At 48.0% G+C, this 18,597-nt stretch overlaps 4 protein-coding genes across 7 annotated transcripts; 2 read left to right on the top strand and 2 right to left on the bottom strand.

The window, feature by feature from the left end:
- The first annotated feature begins 1,679 nt into the window (after positions 1-1,679).
- LOC108143644 (outer dynein arm-docking complex subunit 4) lies at positions 1,680-6,220 on the top strand. 2 transcript variants are annotated; one of them, XM_041710090.1, is made up of 2 exons: positions 1,680-1,965; positions 5,471-6,220. In XM_041710090.1, exons 1-2 carry the CDS (start codon positions 1,837-1,839, stop codon positions 6,134-6,136), a joined length of 795 nt encoding a protein of 264 aa, XP_041566024.1. In that variant the 5' UTR covers positions 1,680-1,836; the 3' UTR covers positions 6,137-6,220. The 2 variants fall into 2 exon arrangements, with proteins under 2 accessions (XP_041566024.1, XP_017123645.2); XM_017268156.2 differs by lacking the exon at positions 1,680-1,965 and adding an exon at positions 3,952-5,015.
- A 118-nt stretch (positions 6,221-6,338) lies between these two features.
- Positions 6,339-11,910, bottom strand: LOC108143643 (synaptojanin-1). 3 transcript variants are annotated; one of them, XM_041710088.1, is made up of 4 exons: positions 11,809-11,910; positions 9,439-11,002; positions 7,140-9,380; positions 6,339-7,070 (listed from the first exon to the last, which is right to left on the bottom strand). In XM_041710088.1, the coding sequence occupies exons 2-3, from the start codon at positions 10,894-10,896 to the stop codon at positions 7,161-7,163; spliced, it is 3,678 nt and encodes a 1,225-aa protein (XP_041566022.1). In that variant the 5' UTR covers positions 10,897-11,002; positions 11,809-11,910; the 3' UTR covers positions 6,339-7,070; positions 7,140-7,160. The 3 variants fall into 3 exon arrangements, with proteins under 3 accessions (XP_041566022.1, XP_041566023.1, XP_017123644.2); XM_041710089.1 differs by lacking the exon at positions 11,809-11,910 and adding an exon at positions 11,481-11,717; XM_017268155.2 differs by lacking the exon at positions 11,809-11,910 and adding an exon at positions 11,303-11,387.
- Positions 11,911-12,698: 788 nt separating this feature from the next.
- On the bottom strand, positions 12,699-16,071 carry LOC108143708 (ceramide glucosyltransferase). Its single transcript, XM_017268239.2, has one exon. It carries the CDS (start codon positions 15,682-15,684, stop codon positions 14,365-14,367), a length of 1,320 nt encoding a protein of 439 aa, XP_017123728.1. The 5' UTR covers positions 15,685-16,071; the 3' UTR covers positions 12,699-14,364.
- Positions 16,072-16,639: 568 nt separating this feature from the next.
- LOC108143718 (damage-control phosphatase ARMT1) lies at positions 16,640-18,470 on the top strand. The gene is made up of 4 exons (XM_017268253.2): positions 16,640-17,026; positions 17,084-17,200; positions 17,255-17,987; positions 18,050-18,470. The coding sequence occupies exons 1-4, from the start codon at positions 16,744-16,746 to the stop codon at positions 18,357-18,359; spliced, it is 1,443 nt and encodes a 480-aa protein (XP_017123742.1). The 5' UTR covers positions 16,640-16,743; the 3' UTR covers positions 18,360-18,470.
- Positions 18,471-18,597: the final 127 nt, after the last annotated feature.

Raw genomic sequence — 18,597 nt, 5'->3', positions numbered from 1 at the left:
TGGACTATTATTTTATTTACAAATAAGCTATACCAAAGAGTGCTCCCAAAGCCTCAATGAATTAAGCATGAGTTCGACGATTGGCCCCGTTCGATTGGAGGCGAATCCATTGCACGTTCCACAGGTGGACTGCCTGGTGCCTTGCATGCGAGCTGCTCCAATCTGGAAACGAAGCCATTACAATCGGAGGTCGTGTCTGTTCAATTGGAGTTGTCGTAAACGCGAGTCGGCATTAAGGTCTGGGCCCTCCGCCGAGGCAAGCAACTTGAGCAAATGCAAATATCATAATTTCCGACAGCCCATCTGCAAAGTATGAAACGGAGCAAACGAAGGGGAGTAGGCCACAAATGGAGGGCCCTCCTCCAGATCCGCCTACAAGGGCCACCTCCACATCCAGGGGCCAGGCCACCATTACGAGGGCAGGACAAATAAAATTGTTTCGTCACGCCACCGCGAAGGTTGCCAGCCGCTGTCGAAATGAGGCTGGCGCACGCAAGACCGGGCCAACCACCAAGCTCCCGGAGCCACCAATCGCCACCCATCGCCACCCACTGTCCCTTGCCAGGCCCGTTTATTCACGTGCTCCACCTTTACGACCTGCTCAAACATCAAGCTTATTTATTTACTCTAAAAACAATACCGGAAAATTAATAGCAATTTGTTTGGGGTTCATAAATTTGTCGAAATAAATGTCCTTAACTGGCGAACGAAGCCCCCAAATGGGAGGTTTTTGGTGGTTTTTGTTTGGTAGTACTACGAAATGGGTCTCACCTGCTGCCAATCGATTGGCTGACTCTAACTTAGGCCTTCTCTTATCAGCCTGGCTCTGGTGCGTGACTCCCCTGTCCCGGGTTGAGGTTTAATTTTGATGGCTTCAATTAACTGCGTGTAAATGCGGTGGCCCCTCGCCCACCGCCTACCTTTTTTCCCAGGAATCCAAAGCCCTTGCACAGAGAATAATGGCGCCGAATTTCGAAAAATTGAACCGCTTTTTGTCCCAATTGCGTCTGTAAGTGATAAAAGCTTTAAAAAATTTTCATAATATATAGTACATTTATAATAGTATACCTAATTGCTTCAAATTACCTTTTTGTTTTAAAAAATCTTAATTAATAAATTTATTTGATTTGAAGCCCTGATTTTTGAATGATTAAAAATAATTAATTCTGTATAAAGAACTAAATTTTTAAATTATATAAAAATACATTGCTAGTCTTAAAAAATTTTCACAATATATAGTACATTTATAAAAGTATACCTAATTGCTTAAGAATACCTCTTTGGCTTAAAAAATCTTTATTAATAAATTTATTTGATTTGAAGCCCTTACTCTTGAATGATTAAAAATAAAAATTTGTACCAATAAAAAATGCATTATTTTTTTTTTATTTGTTAAAAATAGTTTTTCATTACAAAATTTAACAACAAAAAATTATAATCGAGTTGGGATTTATTGGAACGGAAATTGTGGGTTTTTTCCCGAGTGCCTAGAAGGGTTTGTTGAGATATTAATGAAACTTTATTGAAGTTTATTGCTGCTTGTCAGCGCATGTAAACTGGCATACAAAGTAAAGAAAAGCCAAATGCAGTGGCTGGAGTTACTGATGGCTTTGGGGTGGTAGGTCGGAATCGAGCCCAAGTCGGGTCAAATGTAAAGTGAAGGCAGGTAAATCAGTTGCTCAACGACAAGCGCCGCGAACAGACGTCCATTGTTTAAGGGCGCAGTAGAGACCTCCAATGTCCAAGCAAGTGGAATGTAAATCTCAAAAGTAACCGCGATCCTAACGTGAAATGCTCCCCGTACTTTTATAATTACCGCGCTAAAACAAAATCAAAATGCCGCGCAAGAAACCGAAAGTTGACACCCTCGAAGAGATTGAGACCAGTATAAAACTGCTATGCGATCAATCAAACAATCACATGAAAGTCAGGGCGTACGATAAGGCTCTGTTTGGCTACAATCAGGTGCGTCTATTAAACAATTTCCTGCTAGACCTTTTAAAGACATCTCATATTTTCAACACCCGTTAAAAATTCAAAACAAAAGTTCAGAAAACTTAACCGAGAAATTGAGCCTTACATTTTTTTGTGTTACAATTTGTTTAAATTTAATTCAACCTGAGTAATTTTGTTTATTTAGTCTGGTTGTTTTGGTTTCTTGTTATTAAGAACTCATTTAACTATTAATAAAACGTTTTTTAACTTGTTTAATATAGGAATTGGGAATTTAATACTTGGAAAGAAATAAAGAGTAATTGAACTATGGAAAATAAACCAATTTTATAACAGGAATTGCGTTCTTAATACTTGGCAAGCAAATAAAAAGCAAAACTTGGGTGAATTTAACTTAATCAAACAGATTAAATTCTTGTCGTCAAAATACTTTTTTTAATTCTTATTTTCTTTATAAGGATTAAGTAATTTTATTAGGACCTTTGTGAATTTCTGTGCACACTTTTGAGCGGTAAAAGAGCTTCCCCCAGAACGTTTTCAGAAAAAAACAATTTGCGGTGTTCACCAGAACTCGACCGGGAATTATCCAAAAATAAAAAGCCAAACCAAGTCATCCCCGCCATCTAAAGTGTATGCTGCAATATCCCACTGAAAATTTAAATCTAGTAGTTTTGAAATGACAGTGCACACGGACTTTTAAAAAGTAGTTTTCAGAAAAACCCGTCTAAAATTGAGCTGTAAGAGTTATAGCGTTAAAGACCAGGATATTAATAAGACAATAACATTAAGAATATTGATTCCATAGACCTTAAGTTTTAGGGACATATTTTATAAAATTTTAAACAATAAGACACACGAAAAAAAATCGAGCAAAGCTTAAGCTTAGCTGAAGTGCTTGGAGTGGAACCTTACTAAAAGCTTGGAAAAGCTTTTTGCAGTTTTAGATTCCCAACAGAGGCGCACAGTTTGACATCTTTATTAAACTTCGCTGGGCTTGCACCTGTAGAGTAAACAACAAATAAAGTATCATAAAAAAGGATATATATACAAGTATCAATATTTTATATTAAAATATAATTGAAATTTTCTTCTTTGGCTCATTGTTGTGCCAGACTTATTTTTTTCAGCATAATAAAGGTTCTCACTACGTTTTCCTTTAAATTGAAAGGATCGTAGTTTCGGAATGTCGGTTTTTTAAAATGATACCGAATTCTAGAATAACACCCTTAATGGTTGTCCGCTTTACATGATAGAAGGATACATTTAAGCACAAAAAAATCGATTTTCGTTTTTTACTCCACATATACGGTTTTGGCAAAAAATAGCATTATAGGCAAAAAATAGTTTAATGCTAAAGTTCATACGGACAGACAAACGGGCATGGCTAGATCGTCTCGGCTATTGATCGTGACTTAGAATATATATAGAGTCGGAACTTAAACAAATAAAATATACCCTTTTTACTCTACGAGTAACTGGTATAAACAGTGTCCCTTATCAAGACGGGAAGCATATACCCTTGTAGCCATTGCAAAAATTAAATATTCTTGAAAACACTTAAATTTCGATTTACATGCGTATATTTTTAAAAACGTTAAAAATATGATGATTTCAGCTCAATTATTCGATCGTTCCTAAGCCAATTATTTGATATCGTTTTCTGATTTCAATAAAATTAAAAGCGTAAATCTGAACTATCAAACTTTTACTATTTCCAAAAGAATTTGTTTAAAAAATTCACAAACAGGGAAGTTAAATTTTTTAAAATGTTCATTTTCATTTTATGTTTCGATTGTTCCAATGGGAGCTATATGATAAAGTCGTCCGATTTTAATGAAATATAAACCGTAATTCTGAAGTATTTAATCATTACTACATCACGAAGATAGCTTTTTAACTGAGAGACTAGTTTGCGCAGAAACGGACAGACAGACGGACAAACGGACATGGCTTGATCGACTCTCCAGTGATGCTGATCAAGAGTATATATGTTCTATAGGGTTGAAGATGTCTCCTTCGTTGCAAACTTCTGACTGAAATTAAAATACCCTCTGCAAGGGTATTAAAATGAAGCGAATGATCTAATGTACTGATTTTTATGTATACACAAGATATTTAAGATTTAAACTAGTAAATATGTCAGATATATTTTATCTATAATACATAAGGTGGGTGCCCAGCTAGCACTGCGGATCCCTTGCAGCCTCACCTTCCAGTGGTGTGGCCTCAAGGTCGCGACCCACTTGGAGGCCATTGTTCTTGGCATTCACACCGACGAAAAGCACCTAGCACCTGGCACATGATATCTGACACCCAGCACCTAACACCCAGCACCTGGCACCTGGCACGCGTGGTTGTTTTGTTATCGATTGCTAACCCATTTGGGAGCGCCAGTCTCCTGGCAACAGCCCATGATTGCGCCAATCAATCGGGTAGTGATTTGGTCAGTAGTTGGGTATTCATCCATTGTTTCAAACGGTGCGGTGATTGTGTAAGAAGAACAGGACATGTCGAAGGCCAAATCCATCCTTGCTGTGGACAAGGAGCAGGAGCTGCTGCAGAGCTTTCTGCGCACAGGAGCGGCGGCGGAGGAGGAGTCGCAGGACGAGGCAGGCAGGCGCACCAAGGGTCGGTCCCACAAGCCGCCCATCTGGGAGCGGCGCGAGTCCACGGATCGCGGTGGGCGGGGTGGCGGACGCGATGGCAAGCAGGCGGACGACGGAGGAGCGGGCGGAGGCGCCGGTGGCGACGGCCAGGGTGGCAAGCGGGGCAATCGCATCGAGGCCGAGCTGCGGGCCGCCCGCAAGCGGATCGAGGAGCAGATAGCCAAGAAGAAGAAGCCCAAGGAGAACTTCGTCGACTTCTACACGGACAAGGACCGGGCGGCGGCGGTCAGCGCCGGCGCCTTCGACATCAAGCAGAGTCTGCAGATCAAGCAGAAGCAGGACCGCAACGAGGCGCTGCTCATCCCCGACGAGGCGGACATCAGCTCGGTGATCGCCCTGGGCCTCAAGGAGATCAAGAACGCCAATCCCGAGAATGCCATCCACTTTTTCTGCAAGGTGCTACTGGTTACTTTCTAATCTGGTTTCACGGATTAATAGACAATTCGATTACCCAAAATCCTGATAATTCAGATTTTAAGAGGGCAAAATATATATCAAAACTTTCCAGGTATTGATCAAATTTGTAAGGGTAATTTACTTAAAAATAATATTTATTATAGTTGATATAAAATATAAATTTAAAATTGTATTAACTAACATTACATAACGATAAACATTTGTAAAACATAAATCTTGAACGGTTCGAGAATTAAGAAACTTTTTTTATTCTATATCCCTTATAGACTGTTATTTACTATTTGCAACATAATCGATCGTTATTATGGAAACCTTTAAGAGCAACATTATAGAAAACTCTGTCACAGATCGACTTTTAGAGTACCAATGATATGAATTTTGTTTTACAATTACTTGATTGCTTACCAATGTAATGTGCTTTTTTCGTTCATCAGGCACTGGAGCTAAATAGCACGGACATCAACGCTTTGATTTCGCGCAGCAAGTGCTACCTTTTGCTGGGCGAGGCTTCCAAGGCGCTCCAGGATGCGGAGACGGCGCTGGGGGAGGACAAGAACAACATCCGGGCCATCTACCAGAAGGCCGAGTCGCTCTACTACCTGGGCCAGTTCGAGCAGAGCCTGATGTTCTTCCACCGCGGCCTGAGGGCTCGTCCGGAACTGGCCCTCTTCCGGCTGGGCGTCCAAAAGACGCAAGAGGCCATAGAGAACACGATCGGTAGCAAGCCCGGTCTGGTGGCGGCAGCGCCTTCCGCCTCCGCCCCCAAGAGCGGCAAGGGGCGGAAGTCCGGAGAGGAGACGCCAAAGTCGCAGGCAGCTGGCGCCAGGATTCGCCAGAAGCCCAGTCGAGCGGACCTGGAGCGACGCAATGCCCGCAAGCTGCTGGGCGAACTGTGCGTGGACAAGGAGTACCTGGAGAAGCTCCTGCTGCATCCGGACCTGGTCCGGGCGGACACCCACACGGAGAGTATTTCCGCGTACGCCCGCGAGGCGGTGGAGTTCCTCAACAAACGGCAGGAGTTCTGGCGCCAACAGCGTCCATGCACGGCGCTGCCCAACCACAAGAATCTGCCCCATGACGCCCTGCCCAAGTGGTTCTAGTGGTTCCACTGGTTCTAGCTGTCCCTGGGACTTCGATGTTAAGTTTTTGTTTGAGTTGAGCCCACTTGATAAGCTAAAAATAAAAGGCAATAAATGAAATAATAATTTACATTGAATAAGAAAAACATACATACATACTTGTGTCCAGTTTCATTGAGGATACCATAATTTTTCATTGATTTTCAATTAGGACCAAATATGATTTGCGTTTGGAAAAGCCACTACAGCGGTCCAACTTGTTTATTGTTTTTCGACTGGGGTTTATTTTAATCTTAGGCGTAACTTCAACGATTTTAACAGAGTAATTGCAATTTCTCAATTTCATTGATATACTTTTTTGGTCAACTAAAACACTTGAATTCAAATGTAGCCTCGAATCGATCGAATACAACGATAGCTTAACAATGTGGAGTATAAGGTAATACTTGCAAATAGTTGTTCAATAACAATGGATACATATGTTTAAGTTAAATCGTTACAGGGTTCGATTGCTGCTCCAGAGTGTATACGTTTATTTCATAATTTGACTAGTACGGCTATAATTCATTTAAACATTACATTTATGCAGAGTAGTTTAATACTTTGTCGCTTATATATTCCATTCCATTATTCATTACTTGTTCCTCCCCGGCGCGAATCCGGTGCAATGGGGTTGAGTGTGTCTGGCCAGCGGTAAACAAGTACAAAAAGAAAGCAAGTTCGGGTTCGTTCGGGCTTTAACTAGGTGGAACTATTAGTTGACTTTCAATTTAGTTTGATTCCGGTTAAAAGCTATCGCAACAAACAAACAGGTAATACTCTAGTAACATAGATTCCATGCGGAGTGCAGATATTGCCAGGAGTTCTCCTCCTCCACCGGGTGGCCCAATATATTCGAGTATATTTAACATTAAATACAGCGTTTCGGAATGCAATCGGAGTGCAAGACAGCGAGCTGAAAGGGTGGATCATCTGATTAGAGAAATTTCACTATATTAAAATAAAAAATAGGTGCCGGACTTACCCCGTGTGCGTAGCCTGGTGCTCAGTTGTTGGCGGGTCGCGTGGGCAGCGGCGGTGCATTGCCGCTCCTATTTGGTATGGGTGGTGGTCCCCTGCGGTTCGGCAGCGGCGGCGGCGGCCCCATCGGTGCCCCCATCACGGGCGGCGGCCCAGCCGGCGGCGGATGGCGTGGCTCCGGCACGTCCTCCTGGATCTCCTCGTAAATGTTGCTGGCGGTTTCGTAGGCGGCATCGGCTGGCATCTGATCCTTGGGCGACGCCACCTGCCGCGTGGGCGTCGAGACGGGCGTGGCCTGTTTGCTCTGCATTTGGCGAGGCGGTGTCGGCGGTCCGGAGAGCAGGGCCGGAGCCGTGGGCGAAGCCTTGCCCGAGGAGGAGGTCGACGAACTGGCGGAGGCCAGTTCCGTGGGCGACTGCGACTTCGAGGATGGCGTGGTGTCCATCGCCGGCGGACGGGGCGGTGCAGGATGCGACTGCGGCTGCGACTGATGCGGCTGAAGCGGCGAGGGAATCAGGGGCTGAGATTGTGGTTGAGGTGGTAGCGGTGGCTTCGCCGGCTTGGGCACAATGCTGATGACGCCCACGTGGGGCAGGTGGCGAGGCGAGTTCTTTGGCGACATCGGCATGGGGGGTCGGGCGGGGGGACGTGTCGGCGGCTGCTTGGGCCGCTGCGGCAACTCGGGCGTTATGGCCTGGAGGAGTTGCGCATGCTCCGACGGATTGGCGCACAGCGGTATGGTGTTGGTGGTGCACAACTCGATCTCACTGTCCACCAGATGCTGCCAGTCGCTGGACTTGAGCTCCAGGATGAGGTCCAGTCCGCACACTTGCGTACTCTTCTTGGAGGCCGCATTCAAGGCCGATTCTCCATCGCGAAAGGTGACCCACATGGTGTCCTCCACGTAGCGCACCAGGGTGACCTCCCCCATCTTGGACAGCTCGGCAATCAGGGCTGACATCACGTTCTCGTCGTAGATGGTGGGCCCATCGTCGTCCCCCGTCGACGCAGCCTCCAGCACATGCACCACAATCGTCGAGTCCGGCGGACCCAGGTCGCGGATCACCTGCTCGAAGACCGCACGCCTGCGCTGCTGGTCGATCTCCATGATCTCCGCATCGATGATGGCGATCACGGGTCGATGGTCGCTCTGCTTCAGCTCCGAGCGTCCGTAGTGGATCAGCTTGCCGGGATTCCAGGCCGAGGCGGCGAAGTCGCCCTCGGCCAAGGCCTTCCTGCGACGCCAGAGCACCCGATCCGTCCAGGCGGGCGCACGCTGCTTCTCCGACGTGTCGTAGTCGTCGCTGAAGAGGTCGTACTTGTACGTGGGATCGAAGCCGATCTCGCCCTCGAGGAACTCCCCGAATACATTGCCCGCCTCCTGCTCCTTGCGCAACTGATCGAACTCGAGCACAGTGGGAAGATCGCCGTTTCGGACGCACTCCTTCAACTCGTCCTTCTCCATGTCGATGCGGTAGTTGAAGTCGCCGCACCAGAACACCCAATCGTGCGATTTCAGGGTCCTGCCCATCGGAAATGCCAGCTTCCGGGTGATTTCCGCATAGTCGGCGTTCCTTTCGGCCACCTGCGACTGCCCGGCCGCAAAGTGGGCGCACACAAAGCACATGGATGTGCCGTGCAGCACGAAGCGAATGGCACAGGCACCCTTGTTCCCAGTGGCACCGCCCAGGCCCGTCTTCACGCAGTCGATGGCCACGTCCCGGATGTGCGGCGCATGCTCCGGCCGGATGTAGATGTACAGGCAAACGCCCACCAGCTGCTGGTACGTGAGCAGCACGTAGTCGTTGTCCCGCGAGATCGTCTTCTGCAGCTCCTCGGCCCACAACTTGGCATTGTCCGTGCTGGCCGCCATTATGTTGGAGGCGTTCAGGTCGACGATCTCCTCGAATCCGATGGCGTAGATGTCCACCGGATGGTCGGCATGCTCCGACGGATTGTTCACATCCACCAGCGCCTTGGAGCGGGCAAGGGCGTGACAATCGAGCAGCCAGTCGGCCAGCGAATCCTTGAACACAATGCTGCGGAAGTGCTTGCCGCCATTGACATTGTAGGTGCCCACCGCCACCCGGGCCATCCGCGGACGCACGTACTCCGTGTAGCGCTTGCACAGCTCCCTCAAGACGGTGGTGGGGGCATGCAGCATGTTCGAGGGCAGCAGAATGCGAGCCCGATCTGCCAGTTCCGAGCTGAGCGTGGAGCCCACAAGCAGCACATCAATGGCCTCCTGCAAATGGCACACAGAAGTAAGCAAAAGAAAGATGAGAGGAAGACAACCTGCTTACCTGCTTAGAATTGTCGAGTAGATTGTTCTGAATGGTCCTGGCCGCCGATCGTGCCCCGTCCATCAATTTGGACCCACCCTGGATGGCCCCGGTGCCGGCGTAGATCTTGCTGACCTCGTTACCGTTGTTGATCCACATCTGGCGGAAGATCTCCTCGAACCGCGATATATTCTGCTGCTTGCCTCCCATTTTCATGGCCTCCAGCTGCAAGCCGAGCGTGTCCAGTCCGAGGTACGTCTGCACACAGTTCGTCCTGTCCAGACAGTCCAGGCAGTTCGTGCGCACCACACCGAACTGCTCGCGCAACACCTGGCCATTGGACGCGTGGAAGACGCCATAGTTGGCCCCGCAGGCCACGATTCGCTCCTTGAGCTTGGCCAGCGCCGAGAAGTTGCCGCCGCGGCACTCCTGGTGATAGTCGAACACCACATGCGGCACATCCTTGTGGGCCGACATGCCGTGATGGCGCTGGAACTCGTTGCTCAGCATAGCCTCGCCCTCCTTGCTGCCCACCTGGGAGCTGCCCAGTAGGTTGACAATGGTCTGGTAGCCATAGCGTTGCCTCATCATGCTCATGTGGCGATCGAAGGCGGCGGCCGACGTCTCGAACCCACGCGATAGCTTCACCTTGTGCGAACCCACCTGCACGCCGGGCTGCTCCCAGAAGAGCGGCACTGAGCCGCGCGTCTGCACATAGCTGGTCACCTCGCCGTCCACATAGATCACCTGCTCCGTCTCCACGAAGTTGGCCACATAGCCCTCGTCGTTGGTGCCGCGCACATTGAACCGTGTGCCAGCCCGCTCGCAGCTCAGCCGCGAGATGATGGCGGCCCGGGCCTGCTTGGCGCCAATGTAGACGGTGCGCACCTCCACGGAGCCGCACATGGCCTGCAGCAGCCAGGATTGGCAATCGATGCCGAAGCGCATCAGGTGGATGTGCATCATGCGGTTCCAGAAGAACCGATTGTCCGTCTCCTCCGTTTGCTGGCGTCGCTGGGCGCAGAGCGTGATGTCGAAACGGTGCGACGGGGATCCGGATGCCGACGCACTGGCGTTCGTGTGGGCAAAGTAGAAGGTGCCGGAGTTGAGCAGCTTGCGCACCTCGCTGATCTTGTCCTCGTTGGGCGCCGCGTTCTGCAGCGAGACGAAGGTGGTCTGCGTGATCCGGAATATCTCGATGTCGCCGATCTTGCCCATGGACACGCAGCCGGTGACCAGGACCAGAAACAGCACCGTGCTCTCGCCGGCGTTCAGCTGGAGGGCGCCCAGGCAGCCGTAGGCATCGCACACTTTGCTGTACTGCTTCCGGATCACATCCGTCTCCTGCTGGGTGAGCAGGGCCACCGCATGCGACTCGAAGAGGATGCTGTCGCTCTTGTGCCGGTGCTCCAGCAGGACGCTGTGCGGCGAGGGAGCAATGGACTTCTCCAGCACACGGATCACCTTGGACATGGCCATCTTGCGGGGATCTTTCTGCCTTTTTTCTGGGTTTTTGGTTGCTCTGATCTAGTCCCTTGCTGTCTGCAATTCAAGTGTTTTGGGCGGTAGCACTAAGCTAAGACATCTGCGGGTGGAAAAAAAAACAAATTTTAATTGTGGGTGTATTTCACATACAAATGGGTATTTCAGTGGGTTTATCGGTTATTTAACTATGGGCTGCTGAAAAAATTTCTTATTTATCTTAAACTGCCAATAACATTTAAACACTTTTTGGATTTTTAATTTTGTTTACGAATTCAAGCTAAATTAAAATTGATTTTTATAGAAAATTATAATTTAATTTAGAGACAAATAAGACAATCTGTATTAAAGCACTTAAAACACATTTACTTTAATTTTGGATTAAGTCAATCTTTGAAATTACTTATGTATGTATGTATTCTGTAACAGAACAGTTCTATCGCCTTGAACTTCAAAATTTAAACAAAATGAGGGAAAATCGGAAAAGTTTAGCCAGCTCAGCAGACACTTTGAATCGAAATGGCACTAAAATTTCGGTGGCCTGTTAAAAATCAATAGGCAACTCTTAAACATAAACAAACCGAAAAGCGAAGGAATTTTTTCCAATATTTCCGCCTCCCACTCAAGTTCACGCACACACATGCAGGTTCACATGCACCGGCGACAGCTGTGCTCTCTCTCTCTCTCTCTCTCGCACTCTCCCACTCTCTGCGTGTGTGTGCGTGTGACTGATAAACACTTTCTGCGCATTGTATGGATTTTTCACATGCAATTCCCTGGGAATCTCTGGTTTTTTCAGACAGCAAACAATCGCGGCTCCTGGCTAACACTAATTACAGCCATCACCGAAGTTCACAAGGCCAATGGCAGATAAAGTAACTTTGTTAGGGGTTTATTATCGCCGAATACCTTTGTTTGCGATTTTATTGCAAAATTCTCCAGAGCTTTGTACAGTATGACCGTGTTTGGTATGTGTGGAAACGACTGCATTCTTGCTGGCCACGATATTTATCGGTCTATCGACTTAGATCGGGGCGCTGAGCTAAAAATTTGAATTTGCACCGAGTACTAAAACAAAAGCAAAGTCAAGTGTTTATTGGCCACTTTAAAAGATTCCGCCGGACACTTAAAGATAACCCGAGGCTGGTGGCACTTTATCAATGGCGGCCCTAATAGCTGGAGAATCTGAAATATTTGATATCAATAAAATAACTAAATTGGCGGTATCTTAATCGCCCAAAACAGCACACTTTTCTATTTAACAGATAAGGAAACGCCCTCACTTTTGGCCATGACATGACTCCGCCTTTGGGGTTTCTCCGGCGCTCCCTTGCAACACGGAAAAAAAAAATCTTACACTTTTGCATATACAAATATTATCAAATAGAAATATAATTATTCAGACAAGACGGCATTATAGGCTCCGACGTAGAACATCGAATTCCAGTATTTGTATATTTTGTATCACAAAAAAATTTGACTGTTAACAAACTTTGTTAACAAGCATGCCATCTAGTGTTAAATAATATATTAAATCATCCAATTAGTTTACATATCTATTAAAAGAAATTTCTGTGCAGAGGTAATGACGTTTCTTCACGTGTTCACCTTGCTCCTCCAAAGCTGATTAGATATGTACTTAGCCCCTGTGTGGCCATTTTGAAGCTTATAATTGTAAATCACAAACAATCGGGTGATTCATTCCATTCCGCCTTATCAGAAACCAGAGGCCACTAATAAATTTGCATTACGCAGCATTCCATTCCATGTTTTCCGACAATGTAAACAAACGGCGTTCATTTTGGTCATGATGTGATGTTTATTCGGTAATTATCTTTGACTAGCTTTAGGCTTAGGCTACGAGTTTATTTTTAAAATACATACTAAATATAGTTCGAGTTAGCTTGGCAAACGAAGTAACATTTCTAGTCAAAGGGCTGTCGCAGAGCCCACATTTTATCTAATCGCTAAACTGAAAAAAAAAAATCAAGCGGATTGCCGTGCCTTGGGTACTGATAAGCGCATTGATTAATTTACATAATTCCCGGCCAAGATATGGCCGATTTCGGAATTTTTAGCACTCCTCCCCCAAGTACGTCATCCGTTTTAATTGCATTTTCATTTTCACCCATTTTAGGCAAGGCGGGTGTGCAAAAAAAATATCAGCAGTCGTTTTATCGTGTGTGCCCACCAAATATATCTACCCCGGTTCATTAGAATACATCTGCGCTTAATTACTTAATGCGTAAGCTAAAGGCGTCGGGCATCGGTTTGTTCCGGACCTGCATTGAAGGCCCAACTGCATCCTTCTCCTCTTTGCCGCTGATATGCCTGCACTCCTATCTGAAGTCGCTTAATTCATAAATATGTTTGTGTCGCCCTGTTGCCATGGCTTAAGTCCATTAAGATAAGGGGCTGTGTGGAAAGAAATCGAAAGAATTTTCCGCCAGAACAATCCCATTCGATCATGTGACTCGAATGTTCCATAGACACTGCATCTATTGTACGTTGTAATGGTAGTGGTCGCCAGAATGACCTATCACCTCCCCAGATCATTTCCAGACCCGCATTAAGATCGGACAGAAGTCGAGTCGAAAGTGCGATGATAATTACGCTGAAGTGAGTGTGGCGTTGGCGATGGCGATGGCGTGACTAAGCCAAACGTTTCCCACCTATTTGGTCAAAACCCCCCATGACTCAGCTAACTGATAACCGGAACGATCTTGGAAAAGCGTTACCCAAAACAAACATCAATTAAAACCTAGTAAATTTCATTCGCACGATCGTTTCGCTTGTTTCGTTTCGATTTGATTTATTCAATGGCATTCCCTATCGGCGCTTATGTACAGAAGCTGGGGTAAACAAAAAACATAAAACAACTCAACTAAAAGTAATCATAAAGTATAGGCTTAAGGGTAACAATATAACTACGGTGCTTGGCCAAAAATAAATAATTACAATTCAATAAAGCAACAACAAAAGCGGGGAGAACTAACGCAATCATAATGCTAACAAGGGCTGCTTACGTCTGTATAGAGTGGCTACAAAATATGTACGTTATATATACACAAAGCATCGTTAACCAGTTTCCACGAAGCCACCAAACTGCGCCCAAGTCGATCAGCTCGAACGCCTACATCTACAGCTACAGCTACATCTCGGCGTCTCCGGCGAGCGATCGCAACGATCCGCTCGTCGTCTATTCAGTGTCTCTAATCTAATCTAGGTCCGCCTGCCGCCCTTCGCGTCCAGGGGGAGTGCGTGGATGCCGCTCCGCATCCGCATCCGCATCCGTATTCGCATTCGCATTTTTTTACAGCTTTAAGTCTAGACTTACGTAGTGACTAAGGTTCAGCTAATAATACTTCTACCCGACGCTGGACGCTAAACGCCGCTCGCCAGTCGCTTGCAGTCCGCTGAGTTGGTTGCTCACAAGTACAAAATAACAAACTTAACTAGTTGCTGCTACGATACCAGCAATCGCTGCTTGGCTCCCGTGCAGATCAGCGTCTCCCCCGTGGATCCACCGGTGGCTGCCGCTGGTGGCTCTAACGTGGGAGCGGGCTGCGGTGCCAGTGGGGCGTTGGCAGCATCGGAGGCGGGGCTGCCCAGCTCGTAGGCCATACCGCCCCAGTGTAGCTTGTAGGTGCGGGCGCGCCAGCGGATCGCCGGATCCCAGAGGGCGTGCAGGAACAGATAGGGTCCGGTCAGCTCGCGGAATAGCCAGCCGACCACGAACTCGAACTTGTGGAACGGCATCGAGCCGTGTTGGACGATGGAGAGCAGCAGCCAGTCGGACAGGAACCAGCAGAGCACGTGCACCAGGTAGAACACCAGCGGATCCCAGCTGAACAGCACGGAGGCCGACCAGGCGGCTATGGCGCCGAGGATCATGCACTCGGATAGCGGCTCCAGCAGAATAGTTGTGGGCACCATGGCCACGCGCAGCTTGGCCCAGCGGATGAGTCGCGCCTGGAAGCTACCGATGTCGCAGAGGCCGCTGTTCTGCAGCGCCGGCTGGTTGGAGATGCGCATCTTCCAGCCCAATCGCGTCACGCTGCGGGCAATGAAGAAGTCTTCGGCCAGGTAGCAACCGAAGGCCCTCAGGCCGCCAAGCTGGTCGATCACCGCCTTGCGCAGCAGGCAGGACATGCCCGTGTGGCAGTTGATGCCCAGCACGTCCGCCGACAGATAGATCCTGCTCTGCACCGTTCCAAAGAACACCTTCTCGAAGGTGGCCGCAAATCCGTCTCGGTCGCTGGTGAAGGGCATCTGGTGGACCAGCGCGTGCTTATCGGACATGTTCTGCACCATGTCCAGGAGCGTGTCGTCCTTCATCTTGATGCCGCTGTCCGAGATCATCACGAAATCGTACTTGGCGGCCATGTAGCCCGGATGGATGTTATTGATCTTGGGATTCACGCCCACGTCAGAGCCGCCGACGAAGAGTGTGGCGTCCACCAGCGGATACTTGGCCAGCAGCCGCTCCACCAGCTGAATGGCCGGATCCTCCTTGTCCTCGACGCAGAAGAGCAGCTCGTACAGCGGGTAGTCCATGGCGAAGAAGGTCTCCAGATTGTGCTGCAGGTTGGGATCGACGCCCATCAGCGGTTTCAGGATGGAGACTCCGGGCAGCGGCTGGGCCTCCGTGGGCAGCTTGCAGGACTTCTTGTGCAGCTTGTAGCGGCCGTAGCAGATGGCTATCACGTGCACCATCCAGGTGCCCAGCCAGAAAGCCATGAAGAACGCCGCGAAGCCATAAAGCGGCAATGGTAGGTGTGACATCTCTGGGCGTGTGTGCCTGTGCCAATGCCTGTGGGGCTGCGGGGCTGTGTGTGCGTGTGCGGGTGCGGGTGGTGCCCCTAAGGTCCGTTGTGAGTGTGTGCGGTGGCTCCAAACCGAAATCCCCGTTCGTGTGCCTGTGTGAGTGTCGCTGGGTGGGTGGGCGCTCCTATTCTCGCTGCATCTGCTGCGGTCGCTCTGCGGTGAGGCTTGCCCGGTTGCCAGATCAGATCAGATCAGATCGGATCGGATCGAATGGATCAATCGAGTTGCTAACACTGGTCGGCCGTTCTTCGCGTTTTAAACATCTTGCAGACTCGCGTCGCGCTCGTTGGGGTCTCAAATAAACTATAAAAAAAAATCAGCCGAGCAGTGCTAGGGGTGGAAAATCATCGATACCAACATCGGTGTCATCGGTGTTTTTTAGGTATCGCTCTTATCGATGTGTGGCGGGGCAACATCGATAGTTTCGCCATCCCTACTGCGCTTTCCTCTGCCGCAGCGCTGCCCACATTCTGTTGGGAAAACGACGACTAAAATGTTCGTTACAAAAAAGAAAGACTTTGAATTTCGAACTTTGCATACAACTGATGAGGACTATGGATTCCGGCCCGACGAGGACGGTTCTGGAGATGTAAATGAAAGTTAAGGCTGACTGGAGTATAGTTATTTACATATTCACGTTACTACTTTAACTTTTTGAGAGAGTTGTTAAACAAACTTCCAAGCTAAATTGTTTTTCAAATTGAGTTCAATAATATTCGCTCGTCAAAAATGGCTATTTATGTATCTACTTCCATTTAATGAGAATCGGATAGTTCTTGGTAAGGAATGTTGTTTTTTCGAGAGTATCGGTACTTTGAAAAATATTAGTTTTAAAAGCAATATCCGCATAAACATTTCAATACGAATTCACAAGCAGGGTCTGCGCATAAACGCAGCGCGACACTCGTTAACCAACACTGTTCACATTGCTTTCTTTGAAATATCCGTCAGAAAAGCAAGTAAATTTCGGTAGAATGCAGAAGTAAACGCAAAAAAGTCCCAAAAAAAAGCAACGCAATGGAATCCTCGACGAAGGAGCCCTCCTCAGAGGTGGAGCAATCGGAGGATAATCGTCCAGCCAAGACGGATTCGGAGCCCAGCAAGATATCGAAAGCGCTGCGAACGGAATTCGATGCCAAATACCAGATTGTAAACCTTCAGACGCCGCTGAATGCCTTCATGTCTGGTCACTACAAACAGAGCTTCGCGTTCTTCACCCTCAGGAGTCGTCTGCCCGTCGTCCTGACCAACGCGATAGACACCCTGACCCGGGACAAGAGCGAACTGGTCGCCCAATTCGGTAAGGTAATCCCTGGCAGAGTTTTTGGCATGCAGCACTCACTAATTGAGTCTTTAGCCTCCAACGAATTTGCCCAGGCTGCTCGCGAGGAGCTGAAAATCATCATTGGATTGATATCACAGCTGAAGTACGAACTCCAGACGGACAAACCTTTCCACAACTTCACGGGGGAGGGTAAGTGTCTGATGCCTCCAGTTCTTACTTAATCTAAACAAGTCTCTTCCCTAGAACCCGATAGAGAACTCTGGAACAACTTCATCAGTCACCTGCCCAATGGCGAGCGCACTTTCTACCAGGCCAGCTCCCTGCACGCCGAGTGCTACCTGCACCGGAAACTCCACTCCTTCCTGGAGAACAGCATCTTCCTGAAGTCCTACGACTACTTTGCCAAAGTCAAGGAACTGGCGTTGACCGACAGCATGGAGGATGTGCTGGCCCTGACCAAGTACACTCGGCGATCGGACAACAGCCTGGAGGTGTTCGACGCACTGCTGAAGATCAACATGTGGAGCAACAGCAACGATGGGGCCAGCGATGCGGAGGCAGGTAAAAAAACCAACCGCCAGGTGTTGGAGGATGTGGCGGCCACCGATGAGTTTGTGCTCGTCAACCAGGCGGCGGAGATCTGGAGGTGCTTGGACAATCAAAAGCCAAAGAAGCCCAAGCAGGTGGACTTCATTCTGGACAATGCAGGCTATGAGCTGTTCAGCGATTTCATCCTGGCGGAGTTCATGATCGAGAAGGGACTGGCCACCAAGGTGCGCTTCCATGTGAAGGCCCATCCTTGGTTCGTCACCGACGTCACGGAGCGGGATTTCAAGTGGACCCTGGAGTACTTGAGCCAGCATGCAGACTACATTATAAGCCTGATAGGAAAGAAGTTTCTGCAATTTCTCGACGAGGGCAAGTTCGAGCTGGCACCAATTTCGCATTTCTGGACATCGCCACTTGCTTTTTACAGGTGCGAATGGCAGGTATCAACTCAAGTTTCAATACTAAACCAAAGAGTTTTTTGCCTTACAGCATGACCCATACGGATCCAGATCTATATAGATCCCTGCAGCAGTCCAAGCTTCTGGTCTTCAAGGGTGAGCTCAACTATCGCAAGCTCCTGCAGGACGTCTGTTGGGACAGCACCCAGGAAACGAGCACCTGTCTCCGTGGCTTCCTGCCCAGCAATATTTGTGTGCTGCGAAGGGTCAAGGGCGAGGTCATCTCCGGCCTGGCCGAAGGCGTTGGCCAAGCGCTGAGCAGACAGGATCCCCATTGGATGGTATCGGGCAGCTATGGCGTTATTCAGTTTGTGGACGGAACGCGTGAATTCGGCTACTGAGCTTGGCTGCTTAAATTATCTGTGCACGGAGCGCCCGAATCTGGACACTAAATTTGTAAATCCTTGGCAGTTTAAATTATTGATAATAAATAGTCGTTACATATCTAGCAACCAAAGAGAGAAGATTAAAACGTGAAATCTAACGTATCTTTGTCATAAAATTATTCGATTTCACAATTTAAACTTAATATTTTAATATTTATTTTGAATATATAATCATTTTTATTTTATAGATCAA

Source organism: Drosophila elegans, unplaced genomic scaffold (genome assembly GCF_018152505.1).
Source record: "Drosophila elegans isolate 14027-0461.03 unplaced genomic scaffold, ASM1815250v1 contig_758, whole genome shotgun sequence".
Lineage (NCBI taxonomy): Eukaryota > Metazoa > Arthropoda > Insecta > Diptera > Drosophilidae > Drosophila > Drosophila elegans.
Note: the sequence above shows the minus strand (reverse complement) of the source record. Positions and strands in the feature narration are given on the sequence as shown.